Source organism: Nicotiana tabacum, chromosome 2, assembly GCF_000715075.1.
Source record: "Nicotiana tabacum cultivar K326 chromosome 2, ASM71507v2, whole genome shotgun sequence".
Lineage (NCBI taxonomy): Eukaryota > Viridiplantae > Streptophyta > Magnoliopsida > Solanales > Solanaceae > Nicotiana > Nicotiana tabacum.
The window spans coordinates 15,341,309-15,360,171 of NC_134081.1; the positions used below are offsets into that span (position 1 = coordinate 15,341,309).

Here is an 18,863-nt window from a genome sequence, read left to right on the forward strand (position 1 = left end):
CCTCTCACTACCACAAACGAGGTAATCAGCCCATCAAAACTTAAGCAAATGGATAAACACCGGTACGATTTGAGCCTTGGTAAGTAGAAAGCGGCTATACGAAAATACAGTAGAAAATGGTGCTTGCTGTAAAAGAGGTTTCCATGGCGAGACAAAACAAGCCAATTATTAGGCTTTTACAGAGAACAATATTTTTAAGTTTATCCAAACATTGCACTTACAAAAGATTTGCTCAATTGCTAAAATGAAAGACAACTAAAGAACCAGCCATTCAGAAACTTGCCTCTATATGCATTGAATAGGGATAACATTTCTTCCCAGGAAAATTAGTTTCAAGCCAGTTGGGTTGAGGCCAAAATGTGAAATGCTAACTAAAAGTGAGTAAAAAATAGAATATGGACCCATAACAGTAGATAAGTATTTAGTTCAGAGGTGAAAACCTTGAGAGTGGAGGCTAACCACATGGTAGATCTGGGTTTGAGTCTCATAAGCCACATCCGTTTATATAGTTTTTGGTAGCTCCAACCTTTAGTAGAATCCACGGTGTTCAGATCCAAGGATCCGCCACCATTTATAAGGCTCGACCAACCTCTATCAGTTAACAAACACGGTATTGACTTTAGTAGAACCCGTGGTGTTCAAATCCTGGATCCATTAGCGTCAATAAGGCTTGACCACATTTTAACAGAACCCACGGTCTTCAAATCATGGATCCATCACCATCGATAAGGCTTGACCAACCCCTATCAGTCAACAATATGTAGAGGCCACCCACTCTCTCCCACACCTGACACCATCTCCAGAAACAGGATTCCCCAACCATTTTGCTCCAAAAGAAAAAAACAAAAGAGAAGATTCCCAGATAGTAAAAGAGTATTTAACGGTACAGTGGTAAGGGACAAGTGCTTTTTCTTAAAAAATAAGTATAAGGAATAGGTCAGAAACGGATGCAATGTATCGGCACCGTGTTCAATTGAACCAAGTACTTTGGCGTGGAGCATAAATTTATGTATAAAAATTCATTAATATTGCAATATATAGCAATATGAACCAATAACTTTAAAATACAATGGGTTCAATGCTAAAAATCTTAAAGGTTGAACCCATAAAACTTAAGTCCTAGATCCGCCTCTGGAATAGGTGATTTACTCTTACCAATAGAGCGCACAGCCGTAGACACTGTTCATTTTAAAAGCTAAAGGAAGGAAGAAGAGAATAAGAGATACGCAATTAGAGGAAGAAAGCAACTGAACAAGCTAACAGATTAGCACATGAAACACTCCAAGTGTATTAATTTCGTTAAAGTGAACTTGCTTAAAGCTGCCAAAAGAAATGCAAATTTTAACCTTCCTAGTGGGGTACATATAACCCAAGAAAATCTCCACCTTCTTTTGCACTTTCAATCACTTTAGGGTCCAGCATCTACAGAATTTATAGTGCACTGTTGGTCCAAAAACTCACAAGTATTTAACAATAAAGAGTACTACATAAATCTGGAAATGAAATTCTTGTCCCCTTTAAATCACTCACTTTTGCAAATTCAACATCTACTAAATTCATAACAGCACACTCGTCCCCCTACTCCCGACTCACGAGTATTGAGCAATACTTTACCACTTATTTAAATAATCCACCAACATTAGTTTCATATTATCACACCATGAAAGAACCAAAAAGACATGCCAAAGAACAGAGCAACAGATGAGAGATCGGGATGATTAGTGCAACAATGGCCCAAAAAAAAAAAAAAGAGCTGACAAGAGAAGCAACACTATACAAGGACAGGCGTACTGGAAATATGACGCGTCCATCCCTACCTTGATCTTCCATCTTCTTCCTTGGGATTTGCTTTTTATTTAATTTTCTTCTTTTTATTCTTTTTTCCGTGCAGGAGGGGGGAAATTTCAATATAAGGACTCATTCACACATCTTTTCAACTGAAACACAGATTAAAATAAGAGGTTGTCAATTACATTGGATAACCACACCTTCTCAGGTCTCTAGTGAAGAAGGGGTGCCGTAATGCTTCTCTAGCTTTCAGCCGTTCTGTTGGGTCATAACAAAGCAGCCCTTGCAAAAGATCAATGAGATCTCCAGCAGAGTGGTCCACATGCTGCATTATTAGGTTCTGGAATATGAAAGAAAGAAAAAACAACTCAATAAATGGAAAGCAATTTAAAGAAAAAGTAGAATATTAAAGCTTCAAAACACTCAAGTTTCATTTAGTCAAACTACTCAACAATGTACAGGCAGTAGGGAAACTTCTCGTTATCAAGATATATTAATACTACCCCAAAATGCATCATTTCCCTCGGAGAAAAGGAGAAACCTAATTAAACAACTATACAAGTGGCTGAGGGTGAGAAAGAGAACACCAGAAAACATGAAAGAGGTATTGTTCACAGCACTTACTATAGCTTTTCAAACTTCCAACTCAAACTATAGGCAATTACATTTGTGAAAGCAGTTTCTAGAAGCTAGGGAAGACCAAAACGAAAGAAGAAAAGATAAAGGATTAAGATAAATCCTACACACTAAAAGCAAAATTCACACAACTGCACTTGTGCTCCTTGAGAAGCTTAACACTCGCAACAAGGCCTCATGAAATTATCTCACCAGATTAAAAACAAAAAGATTTTGCACCTCCGGATAGAGCTTAGATTCAGGAATTACCTGGAGACGAGGCAATTTCCAGACAGCCCTCATACTTTCACTTGAAGTTGCACGCTCTGGCCAATCCAACCTTGCACCCCTTCTAAAATATTTCTCAGCACGGCGGCTACAAAAAGTGAGGCAAATAAAACTTGTGCTATTTGATGAAATAACATAAACTATCAATAAAATCAAAAGAAAGCAAAATCTTACTCAGCTCTCACAGACATGTGCTGAGGAAGAGGCCCTAGCACCTTTTCCATCATTGCGAGATGTTCTAAGTTCTCATGTGTTTGAAAAAGAGCCTCACCCTATATGTCCATCGGGGTATTTTTTTTAAACGAAATTTTATAAAATAATCATATCAGATGTGCAAACTTTTGACAGCAAAATCAGAAAGAAATATAAGTAGCTTATAGAGCAACAAACATAAGAATGTTTGGCAAAGAAAAAGATATCTAAACCTAGATTAAACCTGAGATCACAGGAATAAAGTAATCCCAAGGAGGGAATTTAACTAGACAGCACACAAGGGATGCTGGCATGAGAAACAAGAATCTTTTTTTTCGATAATGAGAAACAAGAATCCATTTCAAGCATTGGGAGGGCAATAGCAACACTCATAAGTACCACCTAATAAAGTGGGGCAAAGTCACACAGCCAAAACTAAATGGAGGTCTGGGAGTCAGAGATCTAGCTGTCTACAACAAATGTCTGCTAATGAAATGGCTTTGGAGGTATGGGACAGGAGAGAGCCTTTGGAAGCAGGTGATCAATGCCAAGCATGGAAAAAGAGACAACTGGAGTTCTAATAGTTCTAATGCACCATATGGAGTGGGTCCTTGGAAGTACATTAGTAAACTGGGGGATGAATTCTTTCAAAATATCTCTTTCAAACCAGGTAATGGGGCTCACATCAGATTCTGGAAAGACAAATGGCTAAACTATACAGCACTCATGGATGAGTATCCTAGCTTATACCAGATTGCTCTAGACAAAAATTCCTCCATATCACAGAACAGAAATGGTAGTAATTGGGATGTTCATCTTAGAAGGCCAGTGCAGGACTTGGGAAGTGGATAGCCTGATGGATATGCTAGCAAAAGTGGAGAGGTTCAATATGGATGTGAGCCAACCCGACACCATATGTTGGGGGAGAATGGGCACCTTCACAGTGAAAGAATGTTACAGACAGTTTGGTACTCAGAATCAAGTGCTAGATGCATGGCCCTGGAAGTTAATATGGAAGACTAAGCTACCTATTAAAGTCATGTGTCATAACTGGATTGCGCTAAATGAGGCATGTTTAACACAAAACAACATAAACAGAAGAGGTTTTCAGTTGGTCAACAGATGCTACCTCTGTATGGAGAATGAGGAAACTGTCAACCACCTATTTTTGCACTGCCCAGTGGCCACCGACCTCTGGAACATGTTGTACTGTCTTTCTGGTTTGAAGTGGGTCATGCCACAGAATTTGAGAGATGCACACATGAGCTGGAGTTTATGGAGAGTTGATAAGACCATCAAAAAAATCTGGTTGATGATCCCTGGTGCTATTTTTTGGTGTTTATGGAATGAGAGGAATAGCAGATGTTTTGATGGAATCTCAACTCCAAATCACTCTCTCAAAGCTAAATACTTAATCTTTTTTACTGGACTAAGCTAGCTACTGTAATCAGTACTGACCAATTAATGGATTTTGTTAGCTCCTTTGTCTTAGAATGACAAGATGTAGAGGGACTAACATTCAGTAGTATTTATGCCTTTCAATTTCCTTGTAACGTTGCATCTTCTAGATGCCTTTTGTTAATGAAACAATTTACTTCATCAAAAAAAAAAAGAATCTATTTCAAGCATTATGTAGTCGCCCCTAATTTTTTTAATAACTTACCCACATTTTCAAATAAGGGTTGCTTATTATATTCATGGAGTTGCCCTAAAATCTTGTCAGACATTAATAGGAAAAGGAAGATAACTAATCCATTTAAATGAAAGAACCATGTGACAGATAAAGAACATTTCTTTCATTTTCTAACCGAACGGTTAAAATCATTTTCAGAAAGCACCCGTGCATCACTGAATTATGACCGCCTTTTCAAGGGAAACAAGCTGAGCCTATTGATTATCATGGAGCACATGTGTTACAGGTGAAAGGATGATTTGCCCATGGACTTTTGTTGAGTATAGCCACTGTATTCAATAGGTCAAGGGTGATTCACAGGAATCATCGTGAAACTGCAGCATAACAGCTTTTCTCCAGTCTCACCTCATAGGGTACTCACTAATGGTAAATAATCACTTCAAAGCCCTCGGTCTGGGGGTTTTATGGTTACCATGGACAAAATAGCATCAAGAGCTAATGTTGCATATTGAGTTGCCATTTAGACGATTAGGCCAGATCAGAGGGCATAATAGTCCTCTAGCCTCTTCCTTCACATTACAAAGTTTGATGGTCGTGCGGAATTGTAGCATAACAATTTTTCTCCAGTATCACCTCATTGGGTACTCATTAATGGCACTTTAAAGCCCTCTGTCTGGGGGTTTTATGTGTATTATGGACAAAATAGCATCAGGAGCAAATGTTGTATATCGTGTTGCCATTTAGACAATTAGGCCAGATCCGAGGGCATAATAGTCCTCTAGCCTCTTACTTCAGAAAACTAAGTTTGATGGTAGTATAGTAACTGAAGAAGATGATCATAAAGAACCTAGCAGCCCAAAAATCATTATCTCATGACAATACGAGCAAAAAGAAAGAAACAACAACTACGCCTCAATCCCAAGCTAGTTGGGATCAGTTATAAGAATCCTCAATATCTTAAATGCTCTGTTTGGGAGGGAAAAAACAAATAAAAAAGTAACAAACAAACAAGATAAATAACAAACACGAATGTAAAATCATACACATAATTAACTCTCACTTACAGAGCAAAGCTCAACAAGTATGCAACCTATACTCCACATATCACAGGGATAGTTCCATCCAAGACCTATAAAAACAGCATAAAACAAACTAAAAGACTGGCAAGCAACTAAAAGATGCAAATCTGAAATGAGATAATGGCTACCTAAAATAACCTCTGGAGCACGGTAATGACGTGTAGACACCACATAAGTATGATCCTGATGTTCAAACGTAGTACTGCCGAAGTCAATGAGCTTAATAGCACTTGACTTTGGTACATTCTTGAAGTAGGAACCATCTTTTGCAGGTCGCAGCAGGAACTTCATAGCAAGAGCGGGAAAGTGACATCAGTAGTAAAGACTTTTCACGTTGCAGAAAGGGGAGAAATAAGAAAACAATCACGATCTAGACGATATGCCATTTCAAAAACAAAAAACATGCTATGTTATACGTTCTCTGTGCTAGATTCTTGTTTCTACTTCCTAACCAACCAACTAGATGGAACCATTGGTAAGTTTTACAAAACATACAAATGCAGCTCATATGAAAATATTGAGAAGAAGAAAGTAGAACAAAAATGAACTTGCTCGATCTCCTGTTTCAGAGTTAAAACAAGAAAAACAGACAAAGCAGAGAATATGTTACTTCAAAATACATAAAAATAAAGTTCCACAAACATTAGTTTAGTTTCACAAACATTTTTTATACTAGGGAAATCCCTTCCCCAAAAGGATTGACAACCCCCCACCCCCGCAAATAAAGTATTTCTACTTTCTTTTGCGGGTTATCCCAAAAGAATAACACTCTCTTAAAAGATCAACATTTTCTCCATACTCTTTAATACTTTTCAATGTCTCAAAAAAGGTTAAAGGCACCCACTTCTATGGCACTCACTGATTGGAATGTAATAAACCTCAAATCTTACATTAACGAGGGTGCTCATAGTAAAAATATGAAAATTGGAACGAATACTAAGTGAATGATGTCCATTTACCTCCCCACTTCATATTTAATACTATGCTTTACTTTGACAAACTGGATCGATCAAGCTGGTGAATAAAATATGTATCATTTATTCATGTCATGAAATTGGGCGACAAGGGAGAGCAATAGATTACTATTTAATCTGTTTTAGACGGTGAAGAGAGCAGAAAAGTCAGCGAGGCTTGATTAATTTTTCACCCTTTGTTCTTTTATTTTAGATGAAGTAATATGTTTTATTAAGAAGGCATCAAGAAGATGCAAAGTTACAAGAGGCATATGAGCTAAATAAGCAAAAGATTACATGAGAATATTGTTTGCCCCAAAACAAAGTCTCAATCTAGGACAAGAGAGCTAATAAAGTCCAAAAGGTGCCCTGTACTATTTACGGGGGACAACTTTGTCCAGTAAAAAAGGTTGAGCAGGCATTTAGTTTTGAGTAAATGGTTCGGGATTGAGGTGTCATCAAAGCATCTTCTATTCCTCTCGTTCCATAAACACCAAAAAATAGTTGCAGGGATCATAAGCCAGATCTTCTTGATGACCTTATAAACCTCCCAAAGACTCCAGCTCATATGTGCCTCTCTCAGGGTCTGTGGCATTACCCAGCTTACACCAAAAATACAAAAGAACATGTTCCATAGGTCTGTGGCTACTGGGCAGTGTAGAAGTAGGTGATTAATTGTTTCCTGGTGTCTCCTATCAGCTGAAATCCCCTTCTGCATAGGTTATCTTGTGTTAAGCAGGCTTCGTGAAGGGCAATCCAGTTGAAGCATGTCACCTTCACAGGTAATTTTGTCCTCCATATTAGTTTCCAAGGCCATGAGTGCAATACCTGACTCTGATTGTTAAGTTGCCTGTAGCAATCTTTAACAGTATAAAGACCTTTACATCCCCATCTCATGCTGTCTAGAACATTCTCATCAATGTTGTAGGCCTCTAATGTTGTAGGCCTTTAATTTTGCTAGCATTTCCATCAAGTCTTCTATCTCCCAGTCTTGAACAGATCTTCTGAGTTGCACATCCCAGTTATCATTTGCTCTGTTATTAGCAATAGAAGAATTTTTGTCCAAGGCAATGTTGAATAAGCTAGGATAGTCCTCCATGAGAGCAGTGTTGTTTAGCCATTTATCCTTCCAAAACTTAATATGACATCCACTGCCTGGTTTGAAATGAATATTCCGAAAAAATGCATTCTCCAGTTTACTAATATGCTTCCAGGGTCCTACTCCATGGGATGCACTAACAGTTTTGGTGCTCCAATTGTCTTTAATCCCATGTTTTGCATTGATCACTTCTTTCCATAGAGTTGGTTTATTGTGCTTGTCTAGATCTCTGACCCCCAATCCACCTTTGCATTTAGGTTGTAAGACCTTATCCCATTTAATCAAGTGATACTTGTGAGAACTGTTGTTTCCTTCCCATAGAAAGTCCCTCTTGATCTTGTCCGGCCTTTTAAGAACCTTTTTAGGGATGGGAAACAGTGACATGACAAAAGTGGGTATACTGTCAAGCACACTACTGATGAGAGTGAGTCTTCCACCCATAGAGAGGTATTGTTGTTGCCATGAAGCCAGTCTTTTCTCAAAATTCTCCACTACACCATTCCAGATATCACAACTTTTGAATTTAGCTCCCAGTGGAAGCCCCAAATAGGTGGTAGGCAATGACCCTATACTGCAACCGATGATCCCTGCCAACTCCTCAATGTTGCTCACCCGATTGACTGGATATATAATACTTTTCTGCTTGTTGATGTGAAGTCCAGATAATGCTTCGAATAGCTGGAGTGTAAGATTTAGGTACAGGATTTGGACTCTATCTGCCTCACAGAAGATCAGTGTGTCATCAACATATAATAAATGGGAGATAGTGACTGAGTTTCCAGTGTTTGTGCCTACACTGAATCCATTGCATCTGTCTTGCTTTTTCCATCATTTTACTTAAACCCTCCATGGCTAGTATGAATAGGAAGGGGGAAGAGGATCCCCTTGCCTAATTCCTTTCTGAGTTGAAAAGAAACCAACAGGACCTTTGTTGATTAAGACTAAGTACTTGACCGTCGAGATATTGTATCTGATCCACTTTAACCATTTGTCTCCAAACCCCATTCTCCTCAAAATAAATAGCAAGTAAGACCAGTTTAATTGATCAAATGCCTTTTCTATATCCAGTTTACACATAACACCAGGTGTGTCAGTTTTAAGCCTCCAATCCAACACTTCATTAGCTATGAGAGTTGCATCAATAATCTGTCTGTGTTTAATGAAAGCATTTTGATGAGAAGAGACCACCTTCCCAATAACCTTTTTCAGTCTTTTTGCTAACACCTTGGCCACAATCTTATAAACACTACCAATAAGGCTTATTGGTTTGTAATCTCTAAGCTCAATGGATCCCTTCTTCTTAGGTATCAAAGCAATGAATGACGCATTGCATGATCTCTCCATGTAACAGTGCTGGTGAAAATGATTTAGTGCTTCCATAATCTCTGGTTTGATGAAATCCCATGACTTCTGAAAGAAGGCCATGGTAAAGCCATCTGGACCTGGGGCTTTATCTGGGGCACATAATAGAATGACAGCATAAACTTCATCTTCCTCAAAACCTTTTTCAAGCAGCTCACTTTCCTCCTCTGATATTCTGGCAACATCTTCAAAGTTGGAAGATGGCCTCCACTCTTCCTTCTCTGTGTAAAGAGCTTGGTAATAGTTTAATATCTCCCCCTTGATCAATTCTTTATCTTCTGTAATCTCGTTGTTTATCTTGAGCTTGTCAATTGAGTTGCATCTCCTAAAAGAGTTGGCCAAAGTCTGAAAGTATTTAGTGTTCCTGTCCCCTCCTTTTAACCATAAGCATCTAGATTTTTGCCTCCAAGAAATTTCTTCAGCTTTAGCAATTTCTTCCAACTCCATTCTTAGAGTCAGAAACCTTTGTTTTTCTACTTGAGTTGGAGCTCTGCTTTCAGGTGCTTGTTCTAAGGCTAAGAGTTCATCAAGAGCCCTGCTTCTCTTAGTGTCTAACATGTCGTAAACTTCTTTGTTCCATTTGGAGATGTCCTTCTTCAAGCTCCTCAACTTGGTTGCCACTTATTGTGTAATTTTGCCACCACCCTTTCACCATATCAATGAATACGTCTCTTTGAAGCCACATGTTTTCAAATTTAAAGTAAGATGTTGTTGAGTCCCATTCTCCACTTTCTAGCAATAAAGGTTTGTGATCTGAGATGACTATTGGGAGTGCTAGTTGCTTGATGGCTCTAAAACTTTCATTCCATTCTGTGGAGACCAAGAACCTGTCAATTCTTGGCTTGGAAAATATCCTCCCCTCTTGACCAGGTGTATTGGGCTCCATGTAATGGCAAATCCATTAGCTGCAGGTCCTCTATTGCTTCAGAGAAGCATCTCATAGCTTTGGTCCTTCTATAACAGTTCAATCTTTCAGATTCATACATACATACATTGAAATCCCCTCCAACAACCCATTGTTCTTCCCATATACCTCAGACTGATCCCAATTCCTGCCAAAAAACTTCCCTTTCAGCATTGGAGTGAGGACCATAAACACTTGTAAACCCCCATCTGAAGTCCTCTTGGAGGCTTTCAAGAAAGCAAGTATTAGTAAAGCACCCTTGGTGAGAGTCAATACACCTCCACAATCTCTTATCCCATAGAATAAGAATGCCACCCCTAGTACCACTAGCCTTCAACTCTGCCCATTCAGCCCACCTATTCCCCCAAATTTGATAAAGCATATTGGTTGGGATGTTCTCCATTTTGGTTTCTTGGAGACACAGAATGTCAGCTTTTCACTTTCTAACTAGTGATGTGATAGTGCTCATTTTATCCCTGTCATTAAGGCCGCTAATATTCCAGCTTAGAATTTTAACCTTCATCTAGAAAGAGACTTGCCTTGCCTACCCCTTTCCTTTTTATTCCTTCCTTCATAGTTGATGCCACAGATTAAGTTCTGAACCTCAGTTTCCCCTTTTTTCCTCCATTTCCCCTTCTTACTAGTTGAAGAGGGTGATCCTCTTTGCTGTAATTGAACCTGTCTTTTCTGGTCCATTCTCATGATTTAGTCAAAAATTTCGTGCTCAAATCCCGCTCCATTGATCCCGAAAGCCTTGCATAATTTACCCAACACCAATTCGATCCATTTGGAGGTTTCTACTGATGTAGGTTGTTGAATTCCTTGTTGGAATCCCTGTAATTCCAGTTGTTCATCATCGTGCCATGGTAGAGAAAGTGAATCTGTTTCTGAGCGCACTAATGCAGTAGAGGCAACATCGGACCAGCCCATTTGTTGAGGTAGACCCCTTAGATTAGAAAGAAAATTTTTCGATTCATCATCAGCTTCTGAGTGTGTTACGGGGGTTGCATGCATGACTGCTTCAGAGAATGGCACTGTGGATTGGGTCTGCTGACAGAAGGTTGAAGAAGAAGAAGGAATAGTAATGTTGGGATTAAGCCATAGATCCTGTAGAGGCCCTTTAGCACGCCATACCTGATTAATAGTGTGTTTAGTTGCCTTCATCATTTGTTGGGCCTTCTTTTTTGGGGCTTTGTAATAATTAAAAGATTGGCCTACCATCTTCTCTTTAATGACTCCTGAGGTGCTCCCTTTATTGGGCCTGCTTTGGCTAATACTATTATTATTAGCCCGTGTATGGAGAAAGGATGGAAGAGGGCCCAAAAGGTTTGAATTAAAGTGACCCTTTGGCAGTTGTCTCCCCACGTGCAGTTGTCCCCCCACGTGCTTTGAACTGACAGAAAACCCTTCATGTTCCCCCAAGCCCATCGCCTAAGTTTTGGCCTCTATTTTTGCATCGGCTGGCCGGAGAGGTTTTAGCGACGCTGCTACCTCCTTTAGAATTGATATTTCGAAACTCCAACACTCCACATCAGCTCTATCTTATCTGGACATTCATTATTACCATTGTTAACACAGATTCTTGCCCAGAGATAGTGATTCTGATGCCTCGTATCTTCGTCAATGTCTATGAATCCACCACACATGTCGCCAATGATTCTATATGTCTCGAGTTTCTAAGCATTAATGGGAATTCCGAAAGCCTTAATCCATTTTTTACCAGATCTATGCGATGCTAACTCAGTGCCCGCCACCGGCGACCACCAATCCAATGAAAGGCGTCGACCGTTCCACAACCAATCTCCAGCAGGACTCTCACTGCTTCTTTTATTGATGGAAATTCAAAGAGAAATTGATTGTGGGACATTGGAGTTACTTTCAGACCCTCACAAACCTTCCACTTATTCAAAAAACATTTTTGTATCACCTCATGGTTGGGGCTGTAGTTGAAGGGATCGTTGAAAGTGCCGACTAAGCACCTTGAGAGAAAATAGTGATTCCCGTCTTCTGCGCGTTGGTTAACTGCATTTACAGTGTTAATCATCCTGGCCGGAAGCTTCGTCACCGGCGACCGAGAAATTTTTGGTGTGTCTACATAGGTCTGATGAGTAGGAGGAAGTCTAGATCTGCTTGTACTTTGTTTCCTCAGAAAGTGTAAAATTTTGTCGCCTATATCTTCCCATCCCAAGTTATAATCTGCCTCAGGAATAATCACTGCTTTCTTCCTGCTCCCCAACCATGCTTCAATACGTATGAATCTACCATAGCAATTGAAATTTACAAAAACTCTGTAATAGTATGACTGTGAACTCCACCTCCAACGTCTGTAGTAATTCCCTTCCCTTTTGGTTGCTTGTCTGAGTGCTGTGCAAACTCGCCTGAGACTTTCCTCATCTATGTTAATATTACACAAAAATCTTCTTCCCCTTTCAACTATATTAAGCCACCCCTCGTCGGAATCGATGATCTCAAAAGATTTCTCACCTGAAATAAAAAATATCTTGGCTTCCATAAAAAGAAGGTGATTTGTTGTTATCTAGAAAGTAGTGGTATTTTAGAACTTCTATGATAAGCTCAAAAAAGCCCTGTCACATATTCTAAAGAAAAGCAATATGGTTTGTTATCTTCCGGCTTCTCCATAGCTTCTTGCTTTTCCTCACTGGCACCCTTTTTCGTCTTTTAGTGAACTATTTTTCACCCTTTGTTCTTATTCCCTCATCCTAAATGGATGACTTTTTTTAAATATGATATCTAAATGGATGACTTAGCTTACTTATGCCGTAGAAGCTGACATCAGACTATTGGCCTTTTATCTGCATCTTCCCCCTAATGCTATACGTTGACACAATCTGGTTGGCGGCATTTTCTAATTCAAAACAGCTAGGCTAAGAGTAAAAGCTTTCAGTTTAGCAGACTAGATAAGAGTCAGGCCTGTAAAAAGCAAAGTGACAAAATTTAACATCAAAATCAAGACAATAGGTTGTAAAGAACTCCAAATGGGAAGGCATAGCATGCTCAAATATTCAGGATAGTGTATGCAGAGACTGTGCAGGCTATTTGGTTGGAAAGAAATCAAAGAATTTTTGAGAAGGTGAGCAGAGAGGTGGATAGCATTGCTAGAAGTGTTGCCTGTATTTGCAATGTCAGAACTACTGCTGGATTCAGGACTTTGCTACAGTCATATTCTTTCTAGTTTCTTGTTTTTGAGTTTTGAGTTTATTTGTTTTCTAGTAAGACCTATGCCTTGTTACAGAAATAGGAGAAACCCTCCTTAGGCGGTGTGCTCCATAGTATCTAGACAAGGACATAGAGATTTGGTTTGCTGTTAATTCCTTTCTTTTTGAAAGTTGTATGTGTTTGGCTAAGCTTTGCTTTGTAATTCTATACTTTGGTGATTAGCGAAATTGTTTAATTACCCAAAAAAAAAAAATCAAGACAATAGGATTCGAAATCTTTTTACACGAGGTGGAGTTCTTTGAGAAGGAAAAATCTTGTATTAAAGGAAATGCTCTATTCACCGAAAACAGGAGGAGTTAGAAAAATAACTTGAGATCATAGAGACGCAGTAAAATTGGTATTGCATCTTAGGAGTTTTAGCATAATTACAAAATAAAAATCATGATATCCAGTCTGAAATGGAGAAAATCCATTGCTAAAATCTCTCCGTCCCTCCCTCCCTCCATTACATATGCCAATTGCATTGAGAGATAGACTAATAGAGCCAGAGAGATCAGAAGAAATGTTCCAAGAAAACTTTAGTTTGCATTCTCTATACTAGTTGACTCTAATAATCACAATGCTATTGAAAAGCAATTTCACTAAGACAGACAAACTAAATGATGTGTTACCTTGTAATCTGGAACTTTAAGATACTCTGACGAAACAAGGAGAATATTTTCTGGCTTCAGATCAGTGTGAATCAGTCGCAGATCATGCATAACTGTAACAAGAAATAGGAATGAGCAAACTGCTAGAGTTAATGGACATCAATATTCCTAGAATAAATATTTGCAAGCATATAAGTAGAGAAGCTCCCTTGCTCCAATAGTAATCATATGTGCAACATAAAATCCAACTTTAAATGGTAACACGATCTGAGCCTCACAAAGCTTCTGAAAATTAAAAGAGAAGTGTGGTAAAGATTAGTTCACACACATGCTACAGACTCCAAAAGTTGTCTGCCAAACTCCCGGACAAGATCAATGGGAAATGAACGATAGCTGTTTTTGCGAAGAAAATCGTATAAGCTTGGACCAAGCTTCTCAAAAACCTGTTAAGACCAATTAAATCGATCCTCAAGTTTTTACTCCCAGAATATCATATAAGGAGTTAGCTGCCCCTCCAAATCCAATCAAATCATAAGCACTAAGTACTTACAATACATATATGATTACGATAGTCAAACCAATTCCTTATTTGCACACAACTGCAAGGATAAAAGCAGTGGTACTAGAATCACTTCAATTTCGGCTGTCAGTAAAGGAACACAAAAAGAAAGATGATTCTTACCGTTTGCCACCAAGATCATGCCTGGCAAGTTTCTGTAGGACATCTATTTCAATCATTGCCGCTTCTCGGTATTTATGTATTGAACGAACAACTTTAATTGCCACAAGTTCCTTTGTTTCATTGTCTAGGCATTCAAGGACTTGTCCAAAAGTCCCTGCAATTAGGTATCAAATAGATACAGCTAAATAAATGAACTAAAATGTCTCATGGGAAGAACAAGTACAATATTAGGAAACTTCTCTAGAAGTATTTTAATATTCCTATATAATTGGGGATCCTGTCAATAGATACTACCAAAAGTACCAACCTTGATAACTGAAGAACTATTCATTTTTCTGTCAATACTCAGTGAAACTAAATTGAAAAAATACTGAGTAACATACTTCATAGGCCATTTCTTTTTTCAGCCAAAGGTTTACAACAACAACAACAACAACAACAACAACAAACCAGTGTAATCCCACAAGGGAGGGTAGGATGTACGCAGCCTTACCCCTACCCTAGAAGGGCAGAGAGACAAAAGTTTATCTCAGACAAAATGGAAAATTGCAGGAATAAATCAACAAAAACATGTGAATGCTTTCAAGAAAAAAAGACTATCAAAAAAATGATTTTCAGCAGGCCTTTGAAAAAAAAAAAAAAAAAGCTATTCAAACATCAATAAAGATTGCTTCAATAAAAAAAAAGGTACGACATTATACTCATATAAAACCCAATAAACACCCCCTCTCAAAAAAATAACAAGCAAAGGGGGCAAAGACTCAGGAAAAGAAAAGAGAGAGGGAGTAACTAACCTTCCCCCATTTTGCTGAGTATCCTGTCTGCAAATACAGAAATGAGTGGATTAGAAAAGAGAAGCATATTTTACGGACATAATAATTCACAGGATAATCAAGTTGGTGCATGTGATCATCACGCTAACCGTAGATGTCCGTACGCCAAATTTAGGTTAAGGTGATAATTGGGAAGAGAAATTGTGCCACCCTAATTACTCTGATAGAAGAGCATTGTTGACATGACGGTAGTTGAACAGAATATCCAAAACACGGGGATTAATATTCCTCGAGCGGATAGTCAATTATTTATGGGACTATGACCAGCTCTTGAATGCACTAGTATCACAGATGTGGAAAAGGCGCATCACGCAACTAATGGAGAGATCGATGACCTTAATCCTTTCGATAAAGATGACCAGGGAACAAAACTAGGTCCTACATGCATACCTAGAAAGCCAAGAATCTCCCTCTGCCAGAACAGAAATTGGAGATGACTTTTTTTAATCAGTAAAAATGAGAAGCAATAAAAAGTTAACTAGTTGGTACCCTTATATCCTTGACCAAGGCTAATTCAACAATTGCCAGCTCAAATCAGAGTTTGCAGCACTATAACTCACATATAGGTGCACATCTCCTTTCCTAAAACACTTACAGATGCACATCTAGAATGCTTAGTACTACTTGAAATACTGTTGGCTTGTGCAATTTGTCAAATACTAGATTCAAGTTGAGCACCCTCCACTTCCAACCAAGAGGTTGTGAGTTCGAGTCACACCAAGAGCAAGGTGGGGAGTTCTTGAAGGGAGGGAGCCGAAGGTCTATCGGAAACAGCCTCTCCACCCCAGGGTAGCGGTAAGGTCTGCGTACACACTACCCTCCTCAGATCCCACTAGTGGGATTATACTGGGTTGTGGTTGTTGATTAGATTCAAGTTGAAGAAACCAATGTGAAAAACATTTAGATGCTAAGGTTCTAAATCATTGGATAGAAGGGAAAGTAGGAATGTAGATCTTAGGTACGAATAGTCGAAATTTAAAAGTGCAACTTTTAATATATACAAGTCAAAAAAAAAGATAATGGAAAGGCCTTTGCCGACTAGAAGAAAGACAGAATCACCTTTTCGGACATATTGAAAATCCTAGTAGACTTATAATGTGGAGTTACCTAGAAATTAATTAATTTTAAGGGAAGAAACGGCAACAACTTACAGCGAAGAGTTAAGTTCTCCCCAATCGCAAAAACATAGTGGCCATCTTTATCATCTGGTCTCCGAGGAGGAGATCCATTATGAGGGATCCCCTTGTAATATATTGAAGAATTAGCATAGTTCAGCAATGCTCCGTTCCCAAACTCTTGCCCACAGTATATTGTTGGAAGAACCTAGATTGAATATAAATATGTTAGTACATTTTGCCTCAATGCCTTTTCCCCTGAATGACATAATTCATATAGCATATCAAAGGCTATGACATATTTATTTACTGATATGGACTACATCATGTTTTGAAATAGTACATGTAATCATATTCTGCAACAGTAGTATGCCTATAGCATATCAACACCTTACTCCTATGTGTGATAGAGGAAGTGATGTGAGTATGATACTTTGTGACAGTATGTCTAGATCATGTTTTGCAATAGTTTCCACTAACCTATGCAGCATAGACATGGATAAGAGCAGTGCTAAAAGGACTAGGACATGGTGACATTATTTTCTCTAAACATAGGAGGTTGCATGATAAAGATTCCAGAAGCATACATTTATTCTACTGCAACTATATCAACTTATATATCCTTTCTCACCCGTTTGTGTTGACTTTATCTTCTTTCTTTCTTTCTTTTAAATGAAGTGTTTAAACTAAATAAATTAAGCTTTTCTGAATTTCAACATTCTTTCACAAAATTTGCATTGCTCAATTTAAAAGGTCACTAAGAGACACATATGAATGTCCAGCGGTCGACAATGAAATTATTCTCGAACACTGTTTAATGTGTGTCCTGTATCCTAACATGTACGTAGTGATCGTTTTGAAATTTGAACACATTTTCTTCACTCTGATTTCTTAAACAAAGTCTAAGATACACATTTGGAAATGGATACTTACCTTCGGGAAATGGAGAATCCTTTCATAACAAATAACCCTTTCAAGCAACTTTGCCTCAAAACTTAAAACTTTATGCCCGCTACTATATTATGAAGAAAAAAGAACTTTCTTTTCCCCATACAACTCCATATTGAGTTTTTATCCTTATTCCCATTAATATTTTGACTTCGAAAACAATCTTAGTCTAAAATCTAAGTCACTCAAGAACTGTAAGTTTATATTCTTTTTAGGAATAAGCTACTCAAGACCCATAATTTAGCACCCTTTTAATGGCGAGAAATGAAAGGCCTTACCGAAACCACCTACATCTTCTCACAAGCAACCAACCACTAACCAACTTTATGCTTCTAGGCCTTACAGACTTTTATCAACATTCTTGATGTTCGCATCTAAATCGAATTTCACAAGTACCCCTACAACTTCTCTATGATTGTCACATTACAAATTTCATATTTTGCTACTAACAAAAGAACTCTTAATTCACATATTATAGCAATTTTCTTGTCATAAACAAACTTCAAATTCCACCAAATAAAGCAGAATGAAAACACAATAAAATATCAGTCAAAATTAATAATATATATTTGAATTCAAACCTTGGGAATTGGTGGAATTGGAGGCTGAATTGGAGGCCCTATGTCCCATGCCAAACGAGGCCGTTTTCGAGGTCGCTTATCTATATTTCTCCGAGGAAATTCCATTAATGGTTGGGTTTCCATATACCGATCTATAAAGTAATCTGCACGAAGAAATAAATTGAAAATTCAAGTGATTTGATGACAAAAATCAATAATTTCGCGGTTCGAAACCCTAAGGATTGAGATGATCTGAGAATGAGAGAAAATGAGAGCTAATTGCGAAGAGAGTAACCGTGGTTAGTTCACCCTTGGTTTGTTTGTAACCTTAGTTGGAGGTTGGGTGGGCTTACGCATTTGCTTAGTTGTCTGGCACGAATAGGGCGATTTGCAGTTTTGCACCCATAGTCACTTCTTATGTTTGTTATTTTAGAACACAGTGACAATTTAAAAATTAGTGCAATTTTAGTCTTTTTTTTTAGTCCGCTCACATTCTTCACTTTTTTCCATTTGTACCATAAATCAAATGTCGGATATAAATTATTTATGTAATTTTAATATAGAAAAATAGGAGTTTAAAATAAAATATGAATAATAATAGTCTTTTTGATTGACATGATCATTAATCTTACATATAATGTTTAATTAATTTCAGACTCAATCAAAAGATGTTTGGTCAAATTAGGTACCACACAAGATGATGAATTCGATGAAGCTAAAAGATTGGAAAATTTTTGAGGATGAGGAGATGCGATGTGAAGAAGTTCAACAAAAAGTTAAAACTTGAAGTCCTCCCTTCTCATTTAGAATATGTTTATCTTGATCGAATATTATTTTCAATAATAATTTCATATTCTCTAACTACATAAAAAAAAAAAAAAAGCTTTCGAGCTTAGTGAAGCAGTTCAAATTTCAGACTAGTAGCTACTGGAGTAAAGTTGGGTACAATAATTATAACTTTAGATAATAGGCTTGAAGTTGAGTT

At 38.0% G+C, this 18,863-nt stretch overlaps 1 protein-coding gene across 1 annotated transcript; it reads right to left on the reverse strand.

The window, feature by feature from the left end:
- Positions 1-1,930: 1,930 nt before the first annotated feature.
- LOC107796788 (serine/threonine-protein kinase AFC1) lies at positions 1,931-18,146 on the reverse strand. The gene is made up of 12 exons (XM_016619599.2): positions 17,900-18,146; positions 16,407-16,578; positions 15,217-15,243; positions 14,423-14,576; positions 14,291-14,339; positions 14,069-14,183; positions 13,762-13,853; positions 5,724-5,880; positions 5,581-5,645; positions 2,866-2,963; positions 2,674-2,779; positions 1,931-2,128 (listed from the first exon to the last, which is right to left on the reverse strand). Exons 1-12 carry the CDS (start codon positions 18,020-18,022, stop codon positions 1,970-1,972), a joined length of 1,317 nt encoding a protein of 438 aa, XP_016475085.1. The 5' UTR covers positions 18,023-18,146; the 3' UTR covers positions 1,931-1,969.
- Positions 18,147-18,863: the final 717 nt, after the last annotated feature.

Coding starts and splice junctions, on each gene's coding strand:
- LOC107796788 (XM_016619599.2), bottom strand. CDS start 18,022: ATGGAAACCCAACCATTAATGGAATTTCCTCGGAGAAATATAGATAAG. Junction 14,577..15,216: donor ACTCAGCAAAATGGGGGAAG/GTTAGTTACTCC, acceptor ACCTAATTGCAG/GGACTTTTGGACAAGTCCTT. Junction 5,646..5,723: donor TGCTCCAGAGGTTATTTTAG/GTAGCCATTATC, acceptor CTGTTTTTATAG/GTCTTGGATGGAACTATCCC.